Source organism: Bufo bufo, chromosome 2 (assembly GCF_905171765.1).
Source record: "Bufo bufo chromosome 2, aBufBuf1.1, whole genome shotgun sequence".
Classification (NCBI taxonomy): Eukaryota; Metazoa; Chordata; class Amphibia; order Anura; family Bufonidae; genus Bufo; species Bufo bufo.
In genome coordinates this window covers 232,388,082-232,409,847 of record NC_053390.1, presented here as the reverse complement: position 1 = coordinate 232,409,847, position 21,766 = coordinate 232,388,082, and the positions used below count along the sequence as shown (strand labels likewise).

General features: G+C 41.8%; 1 protein-coding gene across 2 annotated transcripts in view; it reads right to left on the bottom strand.

The window, feature by feature from the left end:
- Positions 1 to 21,766, bottom strand: part of ADGRD1 (adhesion G protein-coupled receptor D1) — a 957,528-nt gene that overhangs the window by 11,956 nt on the left and 923,806 nt on the right. For both annotated transcript variants that reach the window (XM_040416257.1, XM_040416258.1), the window contains one exon: positions 10,256 to 10,382. In XM_040416257.1, coding sequence (XP_040272191.1) covers positions 10,256 to 10,382 — 127 coding nt within the window. The remainder of the gene's footprint in view (positions 1 to 10,255; positions 10,383 to 21,766) is intronic.

The following is a 21,766-nucleotide window of genomic DNA, read 5'->3' as shown; positions in this document are numbered from 1 at the left end:
TGTTGTGGGACTATTTGTGCGCCTCTAGTAAGTAGTTGGAAGCTGCAAATATGACCTGAAGGTTTTTCAGGTTTGCCTGCTATTAAAGTGAATGGGGCCCGCCGCAAATGCGCGTTCGAGAAGCGTCCCAGCTGATGTTCGTCCATCACTAGTTACCAACAAATCATTTATCCTCAAGAAAGATTAGTGAGTGTGAACCATGCCAGTCAGAAGGCTTCAAAGAAACACATGACAGTGGAAAATGCAACAATAGCATTATTAACCCCTTTAGCCCAGGACAATTTTCCATTTTTGCATTTTTATATTTTCACTCCCTGCCTTCCAGAAGCCATAACTTTTTTATTTTTGCCATTTACATAGCCATTAGAAGTTATAAGGGATTGTTATTTGCAGGACAAGTCTTACTTTTTAATGACACCATTTACTATTGCATACAATGCAGTGGGAAGTTGGAAAAATGTGATGGAATTGGAAAATAAATGCAATTCTAACAAAGTTTTATGGGTTTTGTTTTTATGGTGTTCCCTATTTAGTAAAAATGACCTGTTGCCTTCATTCTCTAAGTCAGTTTGATTACAGCGATACCACATTTATAAAGTTTTTCTTGCGTTTTTATACTATCGTCATATTCTGACCCACTTTTTCATAATTATGTTTACGGAGCTGTCATTTTTTGTCAGATGATCTGTAGTTTTTATTGATGCCATTTTGGAGAGTGTATGACTTTTTAATCACTTTTTATAAAAATAAAAAAAAAAGGCAAATATGGGATAAATATATTTTGATTTTAATAGTACAGGCGTTTTTGGATGCAGTAATGCCAATGATGTTTTGTTTTTTCATGTACAGTTGAAACCAGAAGTTTACATACACTATATAAAAAGACACATATGCATGTCTTTCTCAATATCTGACATGAAATCAGAATAAACCTTTCCTGTTTTTGGTCAATTAGGATTAACATAATTGCCAAATGCCAGAATAATGAAAGAGATAATGTTTTAAGGCATTTTTATTACTTTCTGCAATGTCAAAAGTTTACATACACTAAGGAGATAAAATTAGCAAAAATACAAAACGAACAGCAGGTAGCAAAAGAGAGCAAAATAAGGAAAAGACAGAGTTACTAAATGTTTTTTTTTAGCTCTGTATATACAAAAGAAGAGAAAGAAGCTGATATCTGCGGTTCTGGGGCTGTTAGTACATCCTGTAATATACTCAAAGTGTAGATATGGTCCAAGATAAGTTAAATAGGGTAATGTGAACAAGGCTCTGGGTCCAGATGGATTACATCCAAGAGTGATTAAAGAGCTCAGTTCAGTCATTGGTGTGCCCATGTTTATAATTTTTACAGGTTCTCTAGGTACTGGTACAGTGCCAAGTGATTGGCACAAGGCAAACGTGGTGCCCATATTTAAAAAACAATCAAGGTCCTTCACAGGTAATTATAGACCTATAGGCTTGGAAAGTATAGTTTGTAATTGGATTGAAAACTGGCTGAAGGACGGTGTCCAGAGAGTTGTGGTCAATGATTCCTATTCAGAATGATCCCGGGTTATAAATGGTGTACCCCAAGGTTCAGTGCTGGGCCCTTTATTATTTAATTTGTTTATTATTTATATCGAGGACAGGATTAATAGCACATATCTATTTTTGCAGATGATACTAAGCTATGTAGAACTGTACAGTCTATGGAAGATGTCCATATACTATAAGCTGACTTGAACACTCTAAGTGATTGGGCATCAACTTGGCAAATGAGGTTCAATGTGGACAAATGTAAAGTTATGCATCTTGGTATTATTAAGCTCTGTGCTTCATATGTCCTAGGTAATGTAACACTGGTAGAGTCACTTAGAGAAAAATTTGGGTGTCCTTGTGGATGGTAGATTAAATTACAGCATACAATGTCAATCAGCTGCTTCTAAGGCCACCAGGATATTGTCATGCATTAAATGAAGAATGGACTCGCAGGGCAGGGATGTAATACTACCACTGTACAAAGCGTTGGTGCGGCCTCATCTGGAATATGCAGTTCAGTTCTGGGCACCAGTCCATAGAAAGGATGCACTACAGTACAGAAAAAGTACAGAGGAGAGCGACTAAAATGATAAGGGGCATGGAGTCGTTATAAAGAAAGATTAAAATAATTTTATTTATTTAGTCTTGAGAAGGGACGTCTAAGAGGGGGACATGATTAACCTATACAAATACACTGCTCAAAAAAATAAAGGGAACACAAAAATAACACATCCTAGATCTGAATTAATTAAATATTCTTCTGAAATACTTTGTTCTTTACGTAGTTGAATGTGCTGACAACAAAATCACACAAAAATAAAAAAATGGAAATCAAATTTTTCAACCCATGGAGGTCTGGATTTGGAGTCACCCTCAAAATTAAAGTGGAAAAACACACTACAGGCTGATCCAACTTTGATGTAATGTCCTTAAAACAAGTCAAAATGAGGCTCAGTAGTGTGGGTGGCCTCCACGTGCCTGTATGACCTCCCTACAACGCCTGTGCATGCTCCTGATGAGGTGGCGGACGGTCTCCTGAGGGATCTCCTCCCAGACCTGGACTAAAGCATCTGCCAACTCCTGAACAGTCTGTGGTGCAACGTGACGTTGGTGGATAGAGCGAGACATGATATCCCAGATGTGCTCAATTGGATTCAGGTCTGTGGAACGGGCGGGTCAGTCCATAGCATCAATGCCTTTGTCTTGCAGGAGCTGCTGACACACTCCAGCCACATGAGGTCTAGCATTGTCTTGCATTAGGAGGAACCCAGGGCCAACCGCACCAGCATATGGTCTCACAAGGGGTCTGAGGATCTCATCTCTGTACCTAATGGCAGTCAGGCTACCTCTGGCGAGCACATGGAGGGCTGTGCGGCTCTCCAAAGAAATGCCACCCCACACCATTACTGACCCAATGCCAAACCGGTCATGCTGGAGGATGTTGCAGGCAGCAGAACGTTCTCCACGGCGTCTCAAGACTCTGTCACATCTGTCACATGTGCTCAGTGTGAACCTGCTTTCATCTGTGAAGAGCACAGGGCGCCAGTGGCGAATTTGCCAATATTGGTTTTCTCTGGAAAATGCCAAACGTCCTGCACGGTGTTGGGCTGTAAGCACAACCCCCACCTGTGGACGTCGGGCCCTCATATCACCCTCATGGAGTCTGTTTCTGACTGTTTGAGCAGACACATGCACATTTGTGGCCTGCTGGAGGTCATTTTGCAGGGCTCTGTCAGTGCTCCTCCTGTTCCTCCTTGCACAAAGGCGGTGGTAGCGGTCCTGCTGCTGGGTTGTTGCCCTCCTACGGCCTCCTCCACGTCTCCTGATGTACTGGCCTGTCTCCTGGTAGCGCCTCCATGCTCTGTACACTACGCTGACAGACACAGCAAACCTTCTTGCCACAGCTCGCATTGATGTGCCATCCTGGATAAGCTGCACTACCTGAGCCACTTGTGTGGGTTGTAGACTCCGTCTCATGCTACCACTAGAGTGAAAGCACCGCCAGCATTCAAAAGTGACCAAAACATCAGCCAGGAAGCATAGGAACTGAGAAGTGGTCTGTGGTTACCACCTGCAGAACCACTCCTTTATTGGGGGTGTCTTGCTAATTGCCTATAATTTCCACCTGTTGTCTATCCCATTTGCACAACAGCATGTGAAATTGATTGTCACTCAGTGTTGCTTCCTAAGTGGACAGTTTGATTTCACAGAAGTGTGATTGACTTGGAGTTACATTGTGTTGTTTAAGTGTTCCCGTTATTTTTTTGAGCAGTGTATATAAATGGGCCGTACAAAAAATATGGTGAAAAACTGTTCCATGTAAAATGCGCTCAAAAGACAAGGGGGCACTGCCTCCGATTGGAGAGGAAAAAGTTCAGTCTCCGGAAGTATCAAAGCTTCTTTACTGTAAGGCTACTTTCACACTGGAGTTTTGGTTTCCGTTTGTGAGATCCATTTCAGGGCTCTCACAAGCGGTCCAAAACGGATCAGTTTTGCCCTAATGCATTCTGAATGGATAAGGATCCGCTCAGAATGTATCAGTTTGCCTCCATTCCGCTTGCAACGTTTTGGTGTCCGCCTGACAATGCGGAGGCAAACGGATTCGTCCTGACACACAATGTAAGTCAATGGAGATGGATCCGTTTTCACTGACACAATATGGCACAATAGAATATGGATCCGTACCCCATTTAATTTCAATGGTGTTCAAGACGGATCCATTTTGGCTATGTTAAAGATAATACAAACGGTTCCTTTCTGAACGGATGCATGCGATTATATTATCTGAACGGAAGTGTTTGTGCAGATCCATGATGGATCCGCACCAAACGCTAGTGTGAAAGTAGCCTAAGAACTGTAAAGCTGTGGAATAGATTTCCTCAGGACGTGGTCACAGCAGGAACAGTGGACAGTTTCAAAAAGGTTATAGATGAATTCTTAAAAGTGAACAACATTAATGCTTATGAAAACGTGTAGAAATCTGAGTCTCAATTCCTTCTGGGATTCGCATCCCCACCTATCTCTTGATTGAACTTGATGGACTTATGTCTTTTTTCAACCATATTAACTATGTAACTATAACTATGCTGTTAAACAACTCTGGACTACCCATATGATGATGTCATGTGTTTGGAGCCTTCTGTTGGGTTAGTTGGCAACATCTGAGTTAATTACCTGTGGATGTATTTAAATGCACACCTGAAACACACAGCTTTTTTTTTGTGTAGCATCATGGGGAAGTCTAAAGAAATCAGCCAAGATACCAGGAAGAGAATTGTGGACTTGCACAAGTCTGGCTCAACCTTGGATGCAGTTTCAAGATACCTGAAGGTGCCTCGTTCATCTGTACAAACAATTATACGAAAGAACAAACAAGATGGGAATGTCCAGGCATCATACCGCTCAGAAAGGAGATGGGTTCTGTGTCCCAGAGATGAACGTGCTTTGGTCCAACATATGCATATCAACCCAAGAACAAAAGCAAAAGACCTTGTAAAGATGATGGCAGAAGCTGGTAAGATTGTGTCAATATCCACAGTGAAATGAGTACTGTATCAACATGGGCTGAAAGGCCACTCTGCCAGGAAGAAGCCGTTACTCCAAAAGAAACATAAAAAAGCCAGATTAATGTTTGCAAATGCACACAGGAACAAATACCTACATTTGGAGACATGTTCTGTGTCTGACGAAACTAAAATTGAACCTTTTGGCCATAATGACCATCGTTACGTTTGGAGGAAAAGCCTAAGAACACCATCCCAACTGTGAAACACGGGGGTGGCAGCATCATGTTGTGTTTTTTTTTTTTTTGCTGCAGGAGGGACTGGTGCACTTCACAAAATAGATGGCATCATGATGAAAAAAGATTATGTGGAAATACTGAAGCAACATCTCAAGACATCAGCCAGGAATTTAAAGCTTGGGCGGAAATGGGTCTTCCAAATGGACAATGACCCGAAGCATACTGACAAACTGGTTACAAAGTGGCTTAAGGATAACAAAGTCAATGTTTTGGAGTGTGCATCTCAATGCCCTGATATTAATCCTATTAAAAATTTATGTTTAGCGCGAATATTCGAATATTTATCACGAATATCGCAACTTTGAGAATTCGCGAATATTTAGAATATAGTGCTATATATTTGTTTTTCGAATATTCGTCAAGGTAATGATCGTGTAATATGCGAATATTACGCGATCAATACAGGCGTGGGTCAAAAAGGAATATATAGCACTATATTGAATATAGTGCTATATATTTGTTTTTTAGAATATTCATAATTTTTTTCCATCTGAAGTCATTATTCCTCCCTGCTTAAGTTGCTTGACAAACAACTTAAGCAGGGAGGAACCATAACTTCAGATGGAAAAAAATTCCGAATATTTCAAAAAAATTTATATATAGCACTATATACACTGCTCAAAAAAATAAAGGGAACACAAAAATAACACATCCTAGATCTGAGTTAATTAAATATTCTTCTGAAATACTTTGTTCTTTACATAGTTGAATGTGCTGACAACAAAATCACACAAAAATTAATAAATGGAAATCAAATTTTTCAACCCATGGAGGTCTGGATTTGGAGTCACACTCAAAATTAAAGTGGAAAAACACACTACAGGCTGATCCAACTTTGATGTAATGTCCTTAAAACAAGTCAAAATGAGGCTCAGTAGTGTGTGTGGCCTCCACGTGCCTGTATGACCTTCCTACAACGCCTGTGCATGCTCCTGATGAGGTGGCGGACGGTCTCCTGAGGGATCTCCTCCCAGACCTGGACTAAAGCATCTGCCAACTCCTGGACAGTCTGTGGTGCAACGTGACGTTGGTGGATAGAGCGAGACATGATGTCCCAGATGTGCTCAATTGGATTCAGGTCTGGGGAACGGGCGGGCCAGTCCATAGCATCAATGCCTTCGTCTTGCAGGAACTGCTGACACACTCCAGCCACATGAGGTCTAGCATTGTCTTGCATTAGGAGGAACCCAGGGCCAACCGCACAAGCATATGGTCTCACAAGGGGTCTGAGGATCTCATCTCGGTACCTAATGGCAGTCAGGCTACCTCTGGTGAGCACATGGAGGGCGGTGCGGCCCTCCAAAGAAATGCCACCCCACACCATTACTGACCCAATGCCAAACCGGTCATGCTGGAGGATGTTGCAGGCAGCAGAAAGTTCTCCACAGCGTCTCCAGACTCTGTCACGTCTGTCACATGTGCTCAGTGTGAACCTGCTTTCATCTGTGAAGAGCACAGTGCGCCAGGGGCGAATCTGCCAATCTTGGTGTTCTCTGGCAAAGGCCAAGCGTCCTGCACAGTGTTGGGCTGTAAGCACAACCTCCACCTGTGCACGTCGGGCCCTCATATCACCCTCATGAAGTCTGTTTCTGACCGTTTGAGCAGACACATGCACATTTGTGGCCTGCTGGAGGTCATTTTGCAGGGCTCTGGCAGTGCTCCTCCTGTTCCTCCTTGCACAAAGGCGGAGGTAGCGGTCCTGCTGCTGGGTTGTTGCCCTCCTACGGCCTCCTCCACATCTCCTGATGTACTGGCCTGTCTCCTGGTAGCGCCTCCATGCTCTGGACACTACGCTGACAGACACAGCAAACCTTCTTGCCACAGCTCGCATTGATGTGCCATCCTGGATAAGCTGCACTACCTGAGCCACTTGTGTGGGTTGTAGACTCCGTCTCATGCTACCACTAGAGTGAAAGCACCGCCAGCATTCAAAAGTGACCAAAACATCAGCCAGGAAGCATAGGAACTGAGAAGTGGTCTGTGATCACCACCTGCAGAACCACTCCTTTATTGGGGGTGTCTTGCTAATTGCCTATAATTTCCACCTGTTGTCTATCCCATTTGCACAACAGCATGTGAAATTGATTGTCACTCAGTGTTGCTTCCTAAGTGGACAGTTTGATTTCACAGAAGTGTGATTGACTTGGAGTTACATTGTGTTGTTTAAGTGTTCCCTTTATTTTTTTGAGCAGTGTATTTAATATAGTGCTATATATTCGTTTTCGACCCTCGCCTGTATTGATAGCGCAATGTTTGCATATTACGCGATTATTACCTTGCCGATTTTTCAAGTAAAAAAATGTAGAATATAACGAATATTCGAATTCGCAAATATTCAATGAATAGTCTACTAAATATTTGCGAAATATAGCAAATACGAATATGACCCCTGCCGCTCTCACTATTAAAAATTTATGGGCAAAGCTGAAAAGGCAGGTGCGAGCTAGGCGACCAACAAACATGGCTCAGTTACACCAGTTTTGTCAGGGGGAATGGGCCCAAATTCTGACCAACTATTGTGAGAAGCTTGTGGAAAGATATCCAAAACGTTTGACCCAAGTTATACAGTTTAAGGGCAATAGTACCAAATATTAATGAAATGTATGTAAACTTTTGACTTTGCAGAAAGTATTAAAAATGCCTTAAAACATTCTCTCTCTCTCATTATTCTGGCATTTGGCAAATAATAATAATTATGGTAATCCTAATTGACCAAAAACAGGAAAGGTTTATTCAGATTTCATGTCAGATATTGAGAAAAACATGCATACGGTATGTGTTTTTTGATATAGTACATGTAAACTTCTTGTTTCAACTGTATGTATTTTTTTATTCTAGGGAAAGGTGGGTTATGATTTGAATTTTTTACTTTTTTTCAAGTCCCCCTAGGTGACTATACAATCATTAGATTGCATCTTGTATTCTCAAATGCATATCTGTGCATTATAGAATACTGAATTCAGTATATTCCAATGCAGTGCTGCTACCTACAGGCCTGCTTTGGACTATACTAGTAATCATCCTGTAAGCCTTGTACAGGCTTGGGACTATAACTAGTACAGGCCCAGGCCGGGAAGCACATGGCTCCTGGTTTTAGCGCTTCCAGATGCCAGATGTCCACAATCGCTATTACCTCCGATCTCAGACATTACCTCTGGGCCTCTGCTATGTAAAACAGCAGAAACCCAGCGCTTATGATGCTTGCTAAGCTCGTGAGCGGGCACCATCTTTAAAGACCATATTTCCGCCGTACATGTACGGTGGAGATCCGGAAGGTTAAACACCTGTATGTACATCAATCTAAGGTATACAAATTATCTAAGTATTTAAAGGGGTTGTCTGGATTCAGAGCTGAACCCGGACATACCCATAATTTCTCCCCGGGAGCCCCCCTGACTTGAGCATCGGAGCAGTTCATGCTCCGATGCTCTCCTTTGCCCTGCACTAAATCGCTCAGGGCAAAGGCATTTTTTGGAGATCCGGTGACTTACCGGGCTCTCCATGGGGCTGCCAGGAAGCCCGGTGACGTCACCAGCTCTGATGGGCGTGCTTTAGCGCTGCCCTAGCCGTTGTACTGGTACATCACCGGATCTCCAATAAATGCCTTTGCCCTGGCAGTTTAGTGCAGGGCAAAGGAGAGCATCGGAGCATGAACTGCTCCGATGCTCAAGTCAGGGGGGCTGCCTGGGTGAAAATGGAGGTCTGTCCGGGTTCAGCTCTGAACCCAGACAACCCCTTTAACACAAAGGCACAATACTATGTTTGGAGGAAAAAGAAGGCTGCATACCAACACCAAAAGCCCCTCCCAACTGTTAAGCATCATGAAGGAAATACCATGCTCTGGGGCTATTTTGCTTCCTCAGGGCCTAGACATCTTGCAATAATTGAGGGAACAATGCACTTCTAAGGTATATCAAAACACTTAACATGAGAAAGTAAGGGTAGTAGTCCATGACTTCTAGCTGAAGAAATGTTGGGTGATGCCACAAGAGAAAGAATAGATAAAAACCAAAAAAGATTTGTGTTTTGGTGAATGGTTAAAAGGCTTATCCTGGAAAAGATAATGATGACTTATTCTCAGGATAGGTGACCATTATCACATCAGTGGGGGTCCTAGCCCCAACATCCCTGCTGATCAGCTGGTTCAGGGAGCCGCTGCTCTGTACATGGTATAGTGTCAGTGCTTGGCATTGCAGTTCAGCCTCATTAACATGAATGGGGCTGAGCTGCAACTAGGCCATGTGACCAATAGTGATGTCACTGGTCTAGGACTAGGCTGCGGCACTCGAAGCCACTTCTAACAGCTGATCGGACAGGGTCCCGGGTGTCGCATCCCCACAGATCTGATACTGATGGCCTATACTGATGATAAGTCATAAATATGTATTTTACTGGATAATACTTTTAAATAAGAAAAAAGTTAAAGTTTTGGAATGACCAAGTCAGAGCCCTTAACCCTATTGAGATTCAGTGGCATGACCTGAAGAGAGCTGTGCATGCATGGCATCCCAGAAATACTGATGAACTGAAACACACATGCAGGGATGTTCCAAACTGTTTCCTCAACAATATGGACATCTTATTTGTATCTATAGGAAATGTATGCTGGAGATGACTGCTGCTAAAGGGGCATCTTCTGATTAACCAATTCAAAAGTTCACTTACTTTTTTCCCTTGCACTGTGAATGTTTACTCAGTATATTCAATAGACATGAATGATACAACTTGTGTGTTATTAGTTTAATTAGATTGTGACTTAGATGATATTTAGAGCACATTTTAGTAAATCAATGCAGAAATCCAGGTGATGCAAAAGGGTTCACTTATTTTATCTTGCAACTATAGTACACATCTATATAATAAGGTTATCTTGTTACATGCATAGTTTAAACAGACCATACTTTAGTATGATAGCATATCTACAAACCTTACCTGCAAAGAGTTGAAGATGGCAAACATATATTGAAACACTATGGACTGTTCATTGACAGCAAGGACTCCAAAGATCCAGGAGCTTCCCAGGATCGGCAGGAGCACTGCAACAGCTTTAGCTGTTAATCTGAAAAAAAGAAGAAGTCACAAATCAATATACGTCGTATATAATACTGATTTGATTCTTCTAATGTTATTTCTGACACAAATGTAAAAATTGGGTTAAGTATTAATTCAGTTTATGTGTGTTTACTTATTATTATATTTTTTTTAAAGAAAGGATCCCATGATGATATTGAACATAATTTTATGGAACTCACAAGAGTGTTTGTCCCCATTATTTATTATGTCAAACACCAGACACAGTCTAAAGAGCCATATCAAATGAGACCGGGGGAAAATAAAACAGTAAAACACATCGAGACATTACTAAGGCGATGACAGTGGCATCAAATCAAAACTGTTGTGCAGTTTAAAACATGCCACTGGCTGTGTCTTCCTGAATGACTGTGTTCATTCACTTCTGACATTTATAGCCAAAAAGCACCCCCAATGTGGGACCAATAGTACATCACCTCTGAGACGTCTTTTGATAGGATTCAGTAGGTTTTAATATCATTTGTCTTAAACTTTATTTCCACTGCAGGTACTGTATATAGCAGTTTTGTATGATATGAAATATCATCATTAACAGGAATTCTAATTTTTCCACTTCAGGGTGCCATAATAGTGAGCTGATAATGAAATAAACTGATACATTATAGAAAATATTATTCCCATTGGGAAAAGTAAAAAAACTAACTAACACTAACTGTAAACTGTATTCCATTTAAGTTGCCAAGATATTTTAGATAGCCATCATCTGACAGCTATCTCTCCCAATCCCGATATACATGTACACTCTGCATGGCCAAGTATGCATGTGTTTTGAATAGGCAGAGGAGAGTCAGCTGCTTCTAGACATCTCTGGTGGCCGTCTATCATCCCAAAAATAAATGAGTTAATGGATCTGGCATGTGACATCCAACAGCCTGATCATTCTCTGCTCTGACATTTTGGAGAGTTGGGAAGCCCTCATAAACATTAGATGATCAGCCAAGTTCTGCAGAACCCGGCTGGTTTGGCTTTGGACAAATGTACTTGGACCTACTGTACATATAGCATTACACTTACAAGGACTTTTTTGAGACCCCATTCTACATCCATAGACATAAAGATGAGTTGGTCTCCCTTTTAAAGGTAAAACAGCTTCACTCTTCTGGGAAGACTTTCGGAGTATACCTACTGTTTGTGAATTTTTGCCCATTCATCAGAGGAGCATTTATGAGATCATACACTGATATTGGACGAGAGGGCCTGGCTTGCAATCTATGTTCTAGTTCATCTCAATTGTGTTTAGTGGGGTTGAGGTCAGGGCTCTGTTTGGCCAGTCAAGTTCTTCCACACCAAACTAATCCAACCATGGCTGTATGGACTTTTTCCACAAAGTTGGAAGCATATAAGCCCTGAAAAACAACCACATATTGTAATTCTTATTCCACCAAAATGTACGGTTGGCACAATTTAGTCAGGCAGATAATGTTCTTCTGACAGTCGCCATATGTTGACTCGTCCATCAAAATGCCAGACAGATACATTTGATTTGTCAGTCCACAAAACACATTTCCACTGCTCCAGAGTCAAGTGGTAGGGGGCTTTACACCAATTCATCTGATGCTTAGCATTGTGCTTGTTGATGTAAGGCTTGCATGCAGCTGCTCGGCCATAAAGCTCCCATTTCAGTTTTTGTGCCAATGTTAAAATCAGAGTTGGTTTGATACTCTGCAGTTTTTGAGTCAGCAGAGCATTGGTGACTTGGCACTTGGAAACCCTGCTCTGTAACTTTCCGTGGTCTGTCACTCCGTGGCTGAGTTGCTGTGGTTCCTAAATGCTTCCACTTTTCAACAGTGCCACTCACAGTTGATTGTGGAATATCTACTGTAGGTAGGAAGAAATTTTAGGAACTGTCTTGTTGCAATAGTGGCATCCCATACTAATACCACAATCAACTGCAGCAAGCTCTTTAGACTGACCCATACTTTCACCAATGTTTGTAGAGGCAGACTGCATGGCAAGATGCTTGTTTTTATACACCTATTGCAATGAGAATAAATGAATTCTATGAATAAGAGTGTGCCCCAATATGTGTTTATTTTAATGGGGAGATGGAGACAAGATGTACAATCTTCTTTGGATATCTGCTTCTAGAGGTCAGTATATAGACCCTAATACCCATACACTCTGAGCAGATCCTGCCCAAACTGAAGGGAATTCTCAATAGAGATGGACGAATTGATTGATTTGATCATCAAGCAGAGTTCTTGAGCAGCGAGGGACTGCCTTGGATACCCGGAAGTGTAGCTGTGCATGCACATTTGCAGCTCTAGTAGCAGCAGCAGAGCAGGAGTGATATTGTCATGGCCAAGCGAGATGTCAGGCCCTGTCAATCAAACGGTAGAGGGGAGCCTCTTAGTCTTGGGCAGAGCTCACAGAAGCGCTGCAGTCTGCTCAAACGGTTGATTAGTGGGGGTTCCAGGTGTTGGACCACCGCCAATCTGATATTGATGACCTATTTTGAGTATAGTTCATCAATATTAAACACAGAGAAAACCTCTTTTAAATTGCTGTTTTTTAGTCACTTTGGTCACTCAAAAAATGTAATTAAAAGTTATCAAAGTTATACATACCCCAAGATGGCTTCAATAAAAACTACAGATCACCCTGCAAAAAAATTAGACCTTACACAGCTCCATAGTTGGAAATATAAAAAGTTGGGTGTCAAATTATGATGATGCAAAGAAAAACACAATTTTCAAATTTTGAAATATAACAAAAAGTGTATAATGTTATGGTTACTGTAATTGTACTGACCCAAACAATAAAGTGCACAGTGAACGCAGTAAAAAGAAAATTCTAAACTTTTTTTTTCAATTCCACCCCATTCAGAATTTTTTCCAACTTCTCTCTACATTGTATGGAATATTAAATGGTGCTTTAGTCTAGGTACCGTTATCTGAAAACCTACAGTACAGACAATGACTATTGGAGATCATTAACAAGAGTGGCACCTACTCAATGCTGACATTTCTTATTTACATGCAGACTGGTATCTTGCCATTCTTCAGGAGGTTACAACAAAGGTGAAAGTAATGCTGTCAACAAGTCTTACAATATTATTTTGCTCAGCCCAAAATTCATGGAAGAAAACAGTAAATTAATGACGTCCTCAATCCAGACTGACTTTGCTGCATGCAACAGACTTACGAATAAGCCTTGTACAATCTGAAAATTTCAATGAAAGGCAAGTCATGTTCCAGACTATAAAGTTTGTTTCCAGGCCAGCTCCCTCTACACTGCTCTACTGTGCGGCATGCCAAAAGTCACTGAGAGAACATATATCCCTTCTGCGCTGACAAAGGCAAAGAACTGAAGAATCCCATATTTTCCTTATAATATCAAGTCCATTGTATTCTCCAGAACACTAGAAAATGCACACATTTCCCGCAATATTTTTCCTAGAGGACATTAGTTTCATTAAAATGCTGAAATTAACTCTGTGTGTCCTGATCTTACTGTAGAAAGCGCGGCTTCATGCTACGGGGGGAAATAAACACAATTCTATTGACAGGCATAGAAAAACATAAAAAAGAGGTTCTTGTGATATGCTTATCTCCCTTTAGGGCTTTAAAAAAGCAACCAATTGCAACGGAATCATCCAGCATCCCCATGCCTGTTGCTATATTTCTCTCAGACAGAGGTAGCATATTAGCACAGGAGAAAAATGACCTGAGCTATTTATTAAGACATTCATTCTTTTCTTGCATCGGCTTCCATTATTCACTCTATGATCAAAGTGAAGGGAAAGTAAATAAAACAAGAAAAGAAACATCACTGTATTACTAAAGGAGAAAGTTTATAATGCCATAAAGTAAACAGCCCACTAAGTCAATACGTCCTGTTATTTCTATTTTCCCAGTCTCTGTGCAGACAATCTGTCAGTCCTATGAAGCAGAGAAAGATTGATCGTCCACGAGGAAATTAGCCTGAGCTAACCAATACTGCCAGAGAACAAATTGTAGAACTTCTTGAAACAATACTAGTCACAGTGGAGATTTGGTGATGGTAGGAGTAAGTTAGATGTATGTACACAAAGGAGATATTTACAAAGGTGAGTGCACCTAGATGTTGTCATGAAACTGCCCAAAACCTTGGCACAAATTGGCACCTCTACGGTAGTTTAGAGAAATGCTCTGCACTAAGCTCACCACTGGGATGTGGCTTAAAGGAGAAAGGTTGTAGCTTGGTAAGGAATGCTCATGACCTCTACATCTTTTGCTAAAAAATGTACCAGAATTTTGGTGCAAAATTCTACTGAGACTAAGTCAAGTAATAGTTTGTATAGAATTAGACAAAAGTGTCTATTGGCGCACCATAGTTATCATGCAGCCTGAGCCACTGTGATAAATCTGGTTCAGGTCTAGACAGCCTGTCTCTATTGATGGTGCCATATATAAGATTAGTCTATCTTGCTGTTCTACTCATTGTCTATGGTGGTGATGGAAACCGTTAGGTACAAACAGTTGTTTCCATGAGCCTCCTGGACATTGAATGGCGCAGTATGGTGCATGTGACACCATTGCTCCCTTCAAGCTCCTCTTCACTGTGGGGTAGATTTGGGGCATTGGACCCCTGTTGTAATGATCTAATGTCTTTTGTGGGCAAATCCTTTTAAATGTAAGGGAGAATCACATATTCTTCACCAGGGTGTGTTTGAAAACAACCATAAATCACAATTCCTAGCTGTAATAGGAGTTTAACTAGGTTTTCATTGTCTGATCTTATACATTTAAACAGGCACCAAAAACTTCAGTGTACAATAAAATCACAACCTTGTAGAAAAGACCCTTTCCTCGATACTGAGACATAAATGGGAGATTAAATAATTGAAACCTATTCCAATACATTTTTCAAAGCTATCACAGCACTTTTTCGCCAGGAACTTAAAGTCACTTGGAAGGCTGGTAAGTGTCCCGAGATTACACTTTTGTCCTGTGGCCAAATATAATGACTTGTCTTTCTGCAGCATCCTGACTTGTTTCATTCTTGGCTCTACACCGTTAATGGACAGATAGAAAGATGGCTTAGTCAGCCTCTGCCAGGACACAAATAAGTCTGACTTTCCATTCCTTTCCAAATGTCACTGTGTAACTGTACAGAGTCTATAAATCTAGCTGGCTCACAAAGCAACCTTCAATCCTCCCCCACACAACCTGCCAGCACGGTCTGATTATTTGGGATTATTACTGACATTTCATGAACAGGAATTAAACGAACATGAAAAATCAAGACATTATGCCATGTCTCGTAACCCAGTGGAGCTGTATACAGTTACAGCTCCAAAAGGGTTCCTTTCCGGTGATTATAACACTTACAGTGCTCTGAATTCTGCCTAAGATTATCCATAAATTCAAGAGGTCTGTATCTTAAGATGCTGCCTTGTGAAAGGAACTATGATTAATATAGTGTAGAAATACCTCACCGATTCATGACATGTCAAAAGCCAACCAGGCTCACGAAAATTACAGTGCATACAATTCCACTGCTGATGGACCCACTCTTGCCGTAGCTTGAATTTGGTTCAAAGAGTTGGCCCATCTCAGACATTGATGGCTTACCACTAGGATATTCTATGTCAGATAGGCGCAAACCCTATGCCTGAAACCCGCTTCTATCTCCAGAATTGGGACCTTGAAGGAAGCACACTGTGCACGCGCAGAGTGCTATAAGTTCATCACTATGGCAGTTCACAACTGGGACCCACTGCTATCTCCAGAACAGGACCCTCAAAGTGCGGACCTTGTTCCAATCACTAGTATGGGAATTTGGAAATAGCCAAGCCAGCTCTCTGCTATTCATGACTGATCTCTGTTCACTTTGGGTGCCTCAAGGGCAAATAAGATGTAGAAATATTTCCTTGTAATAAACCCTGTTAAAGGCTGTATCAGACAGCACTTGCACCCCAATAACAAGAACGGTTTGCTGGAATTACAGAGCTGCATAATGGCAATTTGGATCCGCAGTCAGTGCAGCAAGGTGTAATAGGATTGTTCTTATTACCCAGGCTGTAAACTCCCCTACTGAACCCTGTACTGCTTCAATACTGTGGAATGATTCCTTCCTATCCTTTCCCTGAACTTCTACACAGCAAAATAAAAGTTTCAAAGTCTTTCCTAGCACTGTCCCTAGTGCCTGCTGACGTCTCTCCTTGCACTAAGTACACTGGAAAATGGCTTAATCCAAGATGGCTGAGGCTATTTATAGGGCTGTGACATTACAGGGCTGGCTGGCTGCTGATTGGCTGCATGCATGGCATTGTGGGTGATCTCTTGTACCCAGAGTTCCTTGCTCCATGTGCAAATATGTGCAGCAGCCATTTTAGGAAAAAGTGCAAATTGTTACCAGAAAGTGTGAGGAAATTCGTATTCGATGCGAATCGAGTGTTTCCTTAAATTCGGATCGAAATCTACTTCATCAACTTCGATTCGCTCATCTGTAATTATGATGCGAGGAACCAAAAGGAAAGGAAAGTTCTACTATTTGGTCATGTTAGTTGCACTCAGGATTATCAAAGTACACATGTACAGGAGTATATGAAAGATACTGATTCACTTATTTTCTGTTCTCTTATTTTTGTATCAATACCCTTTTCATGATACGCCCAGAGCCTTGGCTGTTATAGTTTTGCACAGGAAGACAAAATTGCTTATTGAAAAGTAAATAATCAATGAAGCCCTACAACAAAATAGTGGTGGAGTTTGAGTTTATTATTTTGCAGCCAATTCGATTCAGATTTGGTCATGTGCAAAGAAGAGATATTTAATTGCAGTTTTTAAAGTTGATAAAAAAAATACATATTTCTCCGGAGACAGTATTCATGAGCATGAGCTCCGGCTGCTGTAATCAACAACCACTCCATTACTTGGAGCTATAAAATAATTTCTAACAGCAAGAAACAGAGTCAGGATAGATGGCACCTTGTATAACACATACTGTGCTCTGGTCCTGCGTGACCTCAATCGGTAGGCTGAGAATAAGATGGATTCATGCTAACAGAATTAGATCACTTTTTGCAATCTGTGACTCTGGTAACACAGATACCCACTGATGCAGGAAACATTACAAGGTGAAATGTTTTCACCTTATTGCCATTGCACATTCAAGCAGTCTCATTGCTGTCTGGCAGGGCTCATTGGTAACTGCTTCTCTCGTGCTCCATGGTGGGAGTTACATTTTGAATTACCACATAAAGAACAGGCTTTTCAAGTTTAGATGACAGAGCAGAGAAAATCCAAGAGGATATCTGAGTAATTGATCGGCTGTCTATGTCCTCCACCACCCTGCTCTCCTCTGCAGGCATGATACCCACGCTACTCACCATGCTTCAACCTCCTTGCTTCTGTCTTGTTCTCCAGCCTCTGTGTCCTTAGGGCTGGCACACACTCATCTACAGCATCTTAAAGGGCCGCTGCAACCGTTTCCAAATCCTTCCCTAGCCAATGGCTAGGGATCCCTGGGTAGTTAAGGCCCTCTCTCCATCAGGAGGGTGTCTGAATTTTAGGGTCTCTGATGACCAGCAATGATGTTTTGCTCTAGTGCTATTGCTATTTATCCTGCATTTCTTCCTGCCTGTGCTCCAGCTTGTGCCTGCCCTGCCTGTGTGTTCCAGCTCTTCCAGTTTCAGTACTGTCTGTCTTTAATTTAACCCTGTCCATCTGCCTCGTCTGTGTTTATCCAAATATCCAGTCACTGTCTACCTGCCTTATATCTTCACTATCACCTTGCCTGCCTGTTTATCCTGTGTCTCCCACTCTCTGTGTTTCTAGTGTGCTGTCTGGATCTCAAAAACTTACTGACCATTCAGACTATACTTGTGGGTTTCCTGCATTTTTTTCAGCATTTTCTGCATCCTGAGCTTCTAGTGCTTGCACCAGAGTCCCTTGTCCCCTAGGTCATATGCCAACTACACCGTATTTTTCCCAGGAGGTAGAAGTCTGGTTGCTTCTCTGGAGTAATGGCCAGATTCCTGTACCAGGGGAGCACTGGAATGACGCCCTTAGGGTTTAGTCCACAGTAATTTTGTTACCTGTTATGTAACATGTACATTTGTTATGCTAATGTCGGTGTGGAAACTACAGACTTACTCCCAAAACTATTGGATGATTATATTTCGTATCACATCGTATCACATCATCACATCATCATAGAACATCATAGGACAATATCATGCTTTCTTTGATTTACATCACAACTATTCTTTTGTATAAGGGTATGGCCACAGGGAGCAGCTGTGATCTGGTCAGGGAGCGGCCGTGCTTAGCTGCAGCTGTCTCATTTAACAAATGAAGACAGCACTGTATAGTTGGTCTTCCTTTTTATTGTCTGCGTTTTATTCACACTTATGGCAATAAAACAGTGTGACAGTCCATTTGCAGTTTTTGTAATCGTTCACACCTAGTCAGTTTCTACAGAAAAAGAGTCACCTTTTATCCTAGGTGTTAGTTCACACCCGATCGGCATTGCTCAGGACAGAGCAGACCTCCCAAACTCAGGCCTCCAGCCTAGTACACGGCTCAGATCCCAGTCCAGCGATTGCCAGAGCTCCTCTGTCAGAGAGGTAATTACCACCAGCTGACACTGCTGGCTGGGTTTTTTATATAGGCAAGTCAAAACCCGGCCTGGAACGCGGGGAGTAGTCACCGACCCAGCACTTTGACTAGTCCCAGTAAGAGCCGTCCTGGATCAGCTATTACAGCTATACTGAATAGCAAGGTGTCTAACAGCAACTGCTGAAAACTGGCTCTTATTTCACTGAGGCCAGGAACCTCGGTGACACATATCTTCCGTCAACGACGGTCCCTTGCGCCTTCCTACAGCGGTATTGTAGGTGCTGTGCGGCCATTAAAAATTAAGACTGCCTATACAGTGCGGTCTTTATTAGTTAAAATAAAGGCAGCTGCGGCAAATTGGCTGTGCGGTTCTTGACTGCAGCACGGCCGCAACACGACCGGATCAAGACTGCTCCGTGTGGCCATACCCTAAAGAAGAAAAATGAATATAAGCATACTCAGTGATATAGCCATGGCTCTCTTTAGAACAAATATTGGCTGAAACAGCATACATTTTACAAAATGGCGTCAAGCACAGATCCAAATACAGCACTAGACAGTATGAGGATTTATGATTGCATGCATTAGCCTAAGGTGCTGCATACACCTAAAGACAAAAAAAAAAAAAGCCTGGGAAAACAGGCAAATGTAAGAGTCCGAGCAACTCTGGCTACTATACTATGTTGCTGACAAATATACATTATGTTATTTGTGTTCCTGCAGTGCTGCCTGGTAGCCCATATTAAAGGGATGCCCATTACTCAGTACCATAAAACAGTGGTCAGAACATAATTCCAGTTCAAGAAACTTTCCCACTGCTCAAGGTTCAGCAAGTTGCGGTGAAGATGATTCGGTGGTGTGATTTCCATTCTATTTGCAGGTGGAATTGCTTTTTTATTAGACAGGCATTACCCATATATAGAACTGTATGTTCTTCATATTGCAATGCATATTGCTGTGAACATAACAAGTGTAAAGGAAAGCTGTGGATTGGTCTGAGAATTACAATTTTCTGGTGTCAGGAAAGGGTTAAAGATTGCACAATAATATATGATGCACTGTAGATGTAGATGCTTCAGAGGCTAATAGAATCTATTGATTTTGCTCCATTTGATCACATTATGGCCGGAGTTATTCACACTCTCATTACATTCAGGAGTGAAGATAATGTAGTTGAAGCAGAATCGATTCAATTAGGTATCAGTGGCGAGATGTAATGAAGAAACTGAATGGAATAAAAGCAAAACAAGGTGATAACGCAGCAGTAACATTGTAATACACATACAATCGCTAGTCTTTATCGTCCACTTCCAGTTCATTTTAGGTTTGATGCATATTTATGCATCTTTGGGCTTAGCATCTTTAGCCCTAAGAATTTCCACAAGAAAAAAAGAAGTCAATTGAGATCTTTAGTTGCTATTAACTGCATTAAGCTTCCTTCAAAGATAGTGATCTCACTGCAACTTATCCAAATACCATAGCTTATTCCAACAGGAAAGAAGTAATGCACATACGCACTCATTTCTTAACATATATATGCGTATCTCAGTTGCAAATATTGTCACATGTCATTTTCAAAATATTGTCACATGTCATTTTCAAAATCTGGGAAAACGGGGTGTGGCATGGGTGGGGAAGAAGGTGGGCCAACAGGCCTGTCTCATTCATCACTTTCTTTGCCAGTTTTTGGAGTAGAAAATGGCTTACATTTATGACACTCCACCAGCACTCTCACCCTGATGGGCGGCCTAGTGTCACAAAGAGGTAACATTTTTGGAAGAAGGAGTACATAGCAGACCGTGTCAGCATCCTCAATCATCCCTCAGTGCCTTACAACTACTGGGTGTCCAAGCTGGACACTTGGCACGAACTGGCACCTTGGAGGTGCTGGCCTGCTGTGCCTCCAGCGTTTTGTCTGGTGGTGGCATTATAACAGATAAGCGTATCTGCCTGTCAACTGAAAATGCTGACAGGTTGACTCTTATAAAAATGAACAAGGCCTGGATTGACCATGACTTCTCGACTCCACCAGAGGAAAGCTGATGAACATAAAGGAACTTTAAATGTGTTGTTTATAATGTACTGAATACACTGTATTCCCATGCACCCCTTCCAACTCAAACAAGGGTATATGGTTGAATCTTACTTTTCTCATCCTACTTCTCCTCTTCCATCATATTAACATGCTTATTCGTCGCATATAATGCCCTCGCATATATTCCCTTTGCATATAATGTTTTACAGGGTCAGCTCAGCTGCAGGCCCTCGTATATAATTTTTTAGAGGGTCAGCTCACCAGCAGGCCCTCACCTACAATCTTTAACAGGGCCAACTCACCAGCAGGCCCTCACATATAATTTTTTTGAGGGTTAGCTCACCAGCAGGCCCTCACATAAAATGTTTTACAGGGTCATCTCAACAGAAGGCCACTTACCTACAGTGTTTTACAGGGTCAGCTCACCAGCAGGCCCTCACATATAATTTTTTTGAGGGTTAGCTCACCAGCAGGCCCTCACATAAAATGTTTTACAGGGTCATCTCAACAGAAGGCCCCTTACCTACAGTGTTTTACAGGGTCAGCTCACCAGCAGGCCCTCACATATAATTTTTTACAGGGTCAGCTCACCAGCAGGCCTTCACCTACAATCTTTTACAGGGTCAGCTCACCTGAAGGCCCGCACCTAAAATCTTTTACATGGTCAACTCACCTGCAGGTCCTCACCTATAATCTTTTACAGGGTCAGCTCACCAGCAGGCCCGCACCTCAAATCTTTTACAGGGTCAGCTCACCAGCAGGCCTTCACCT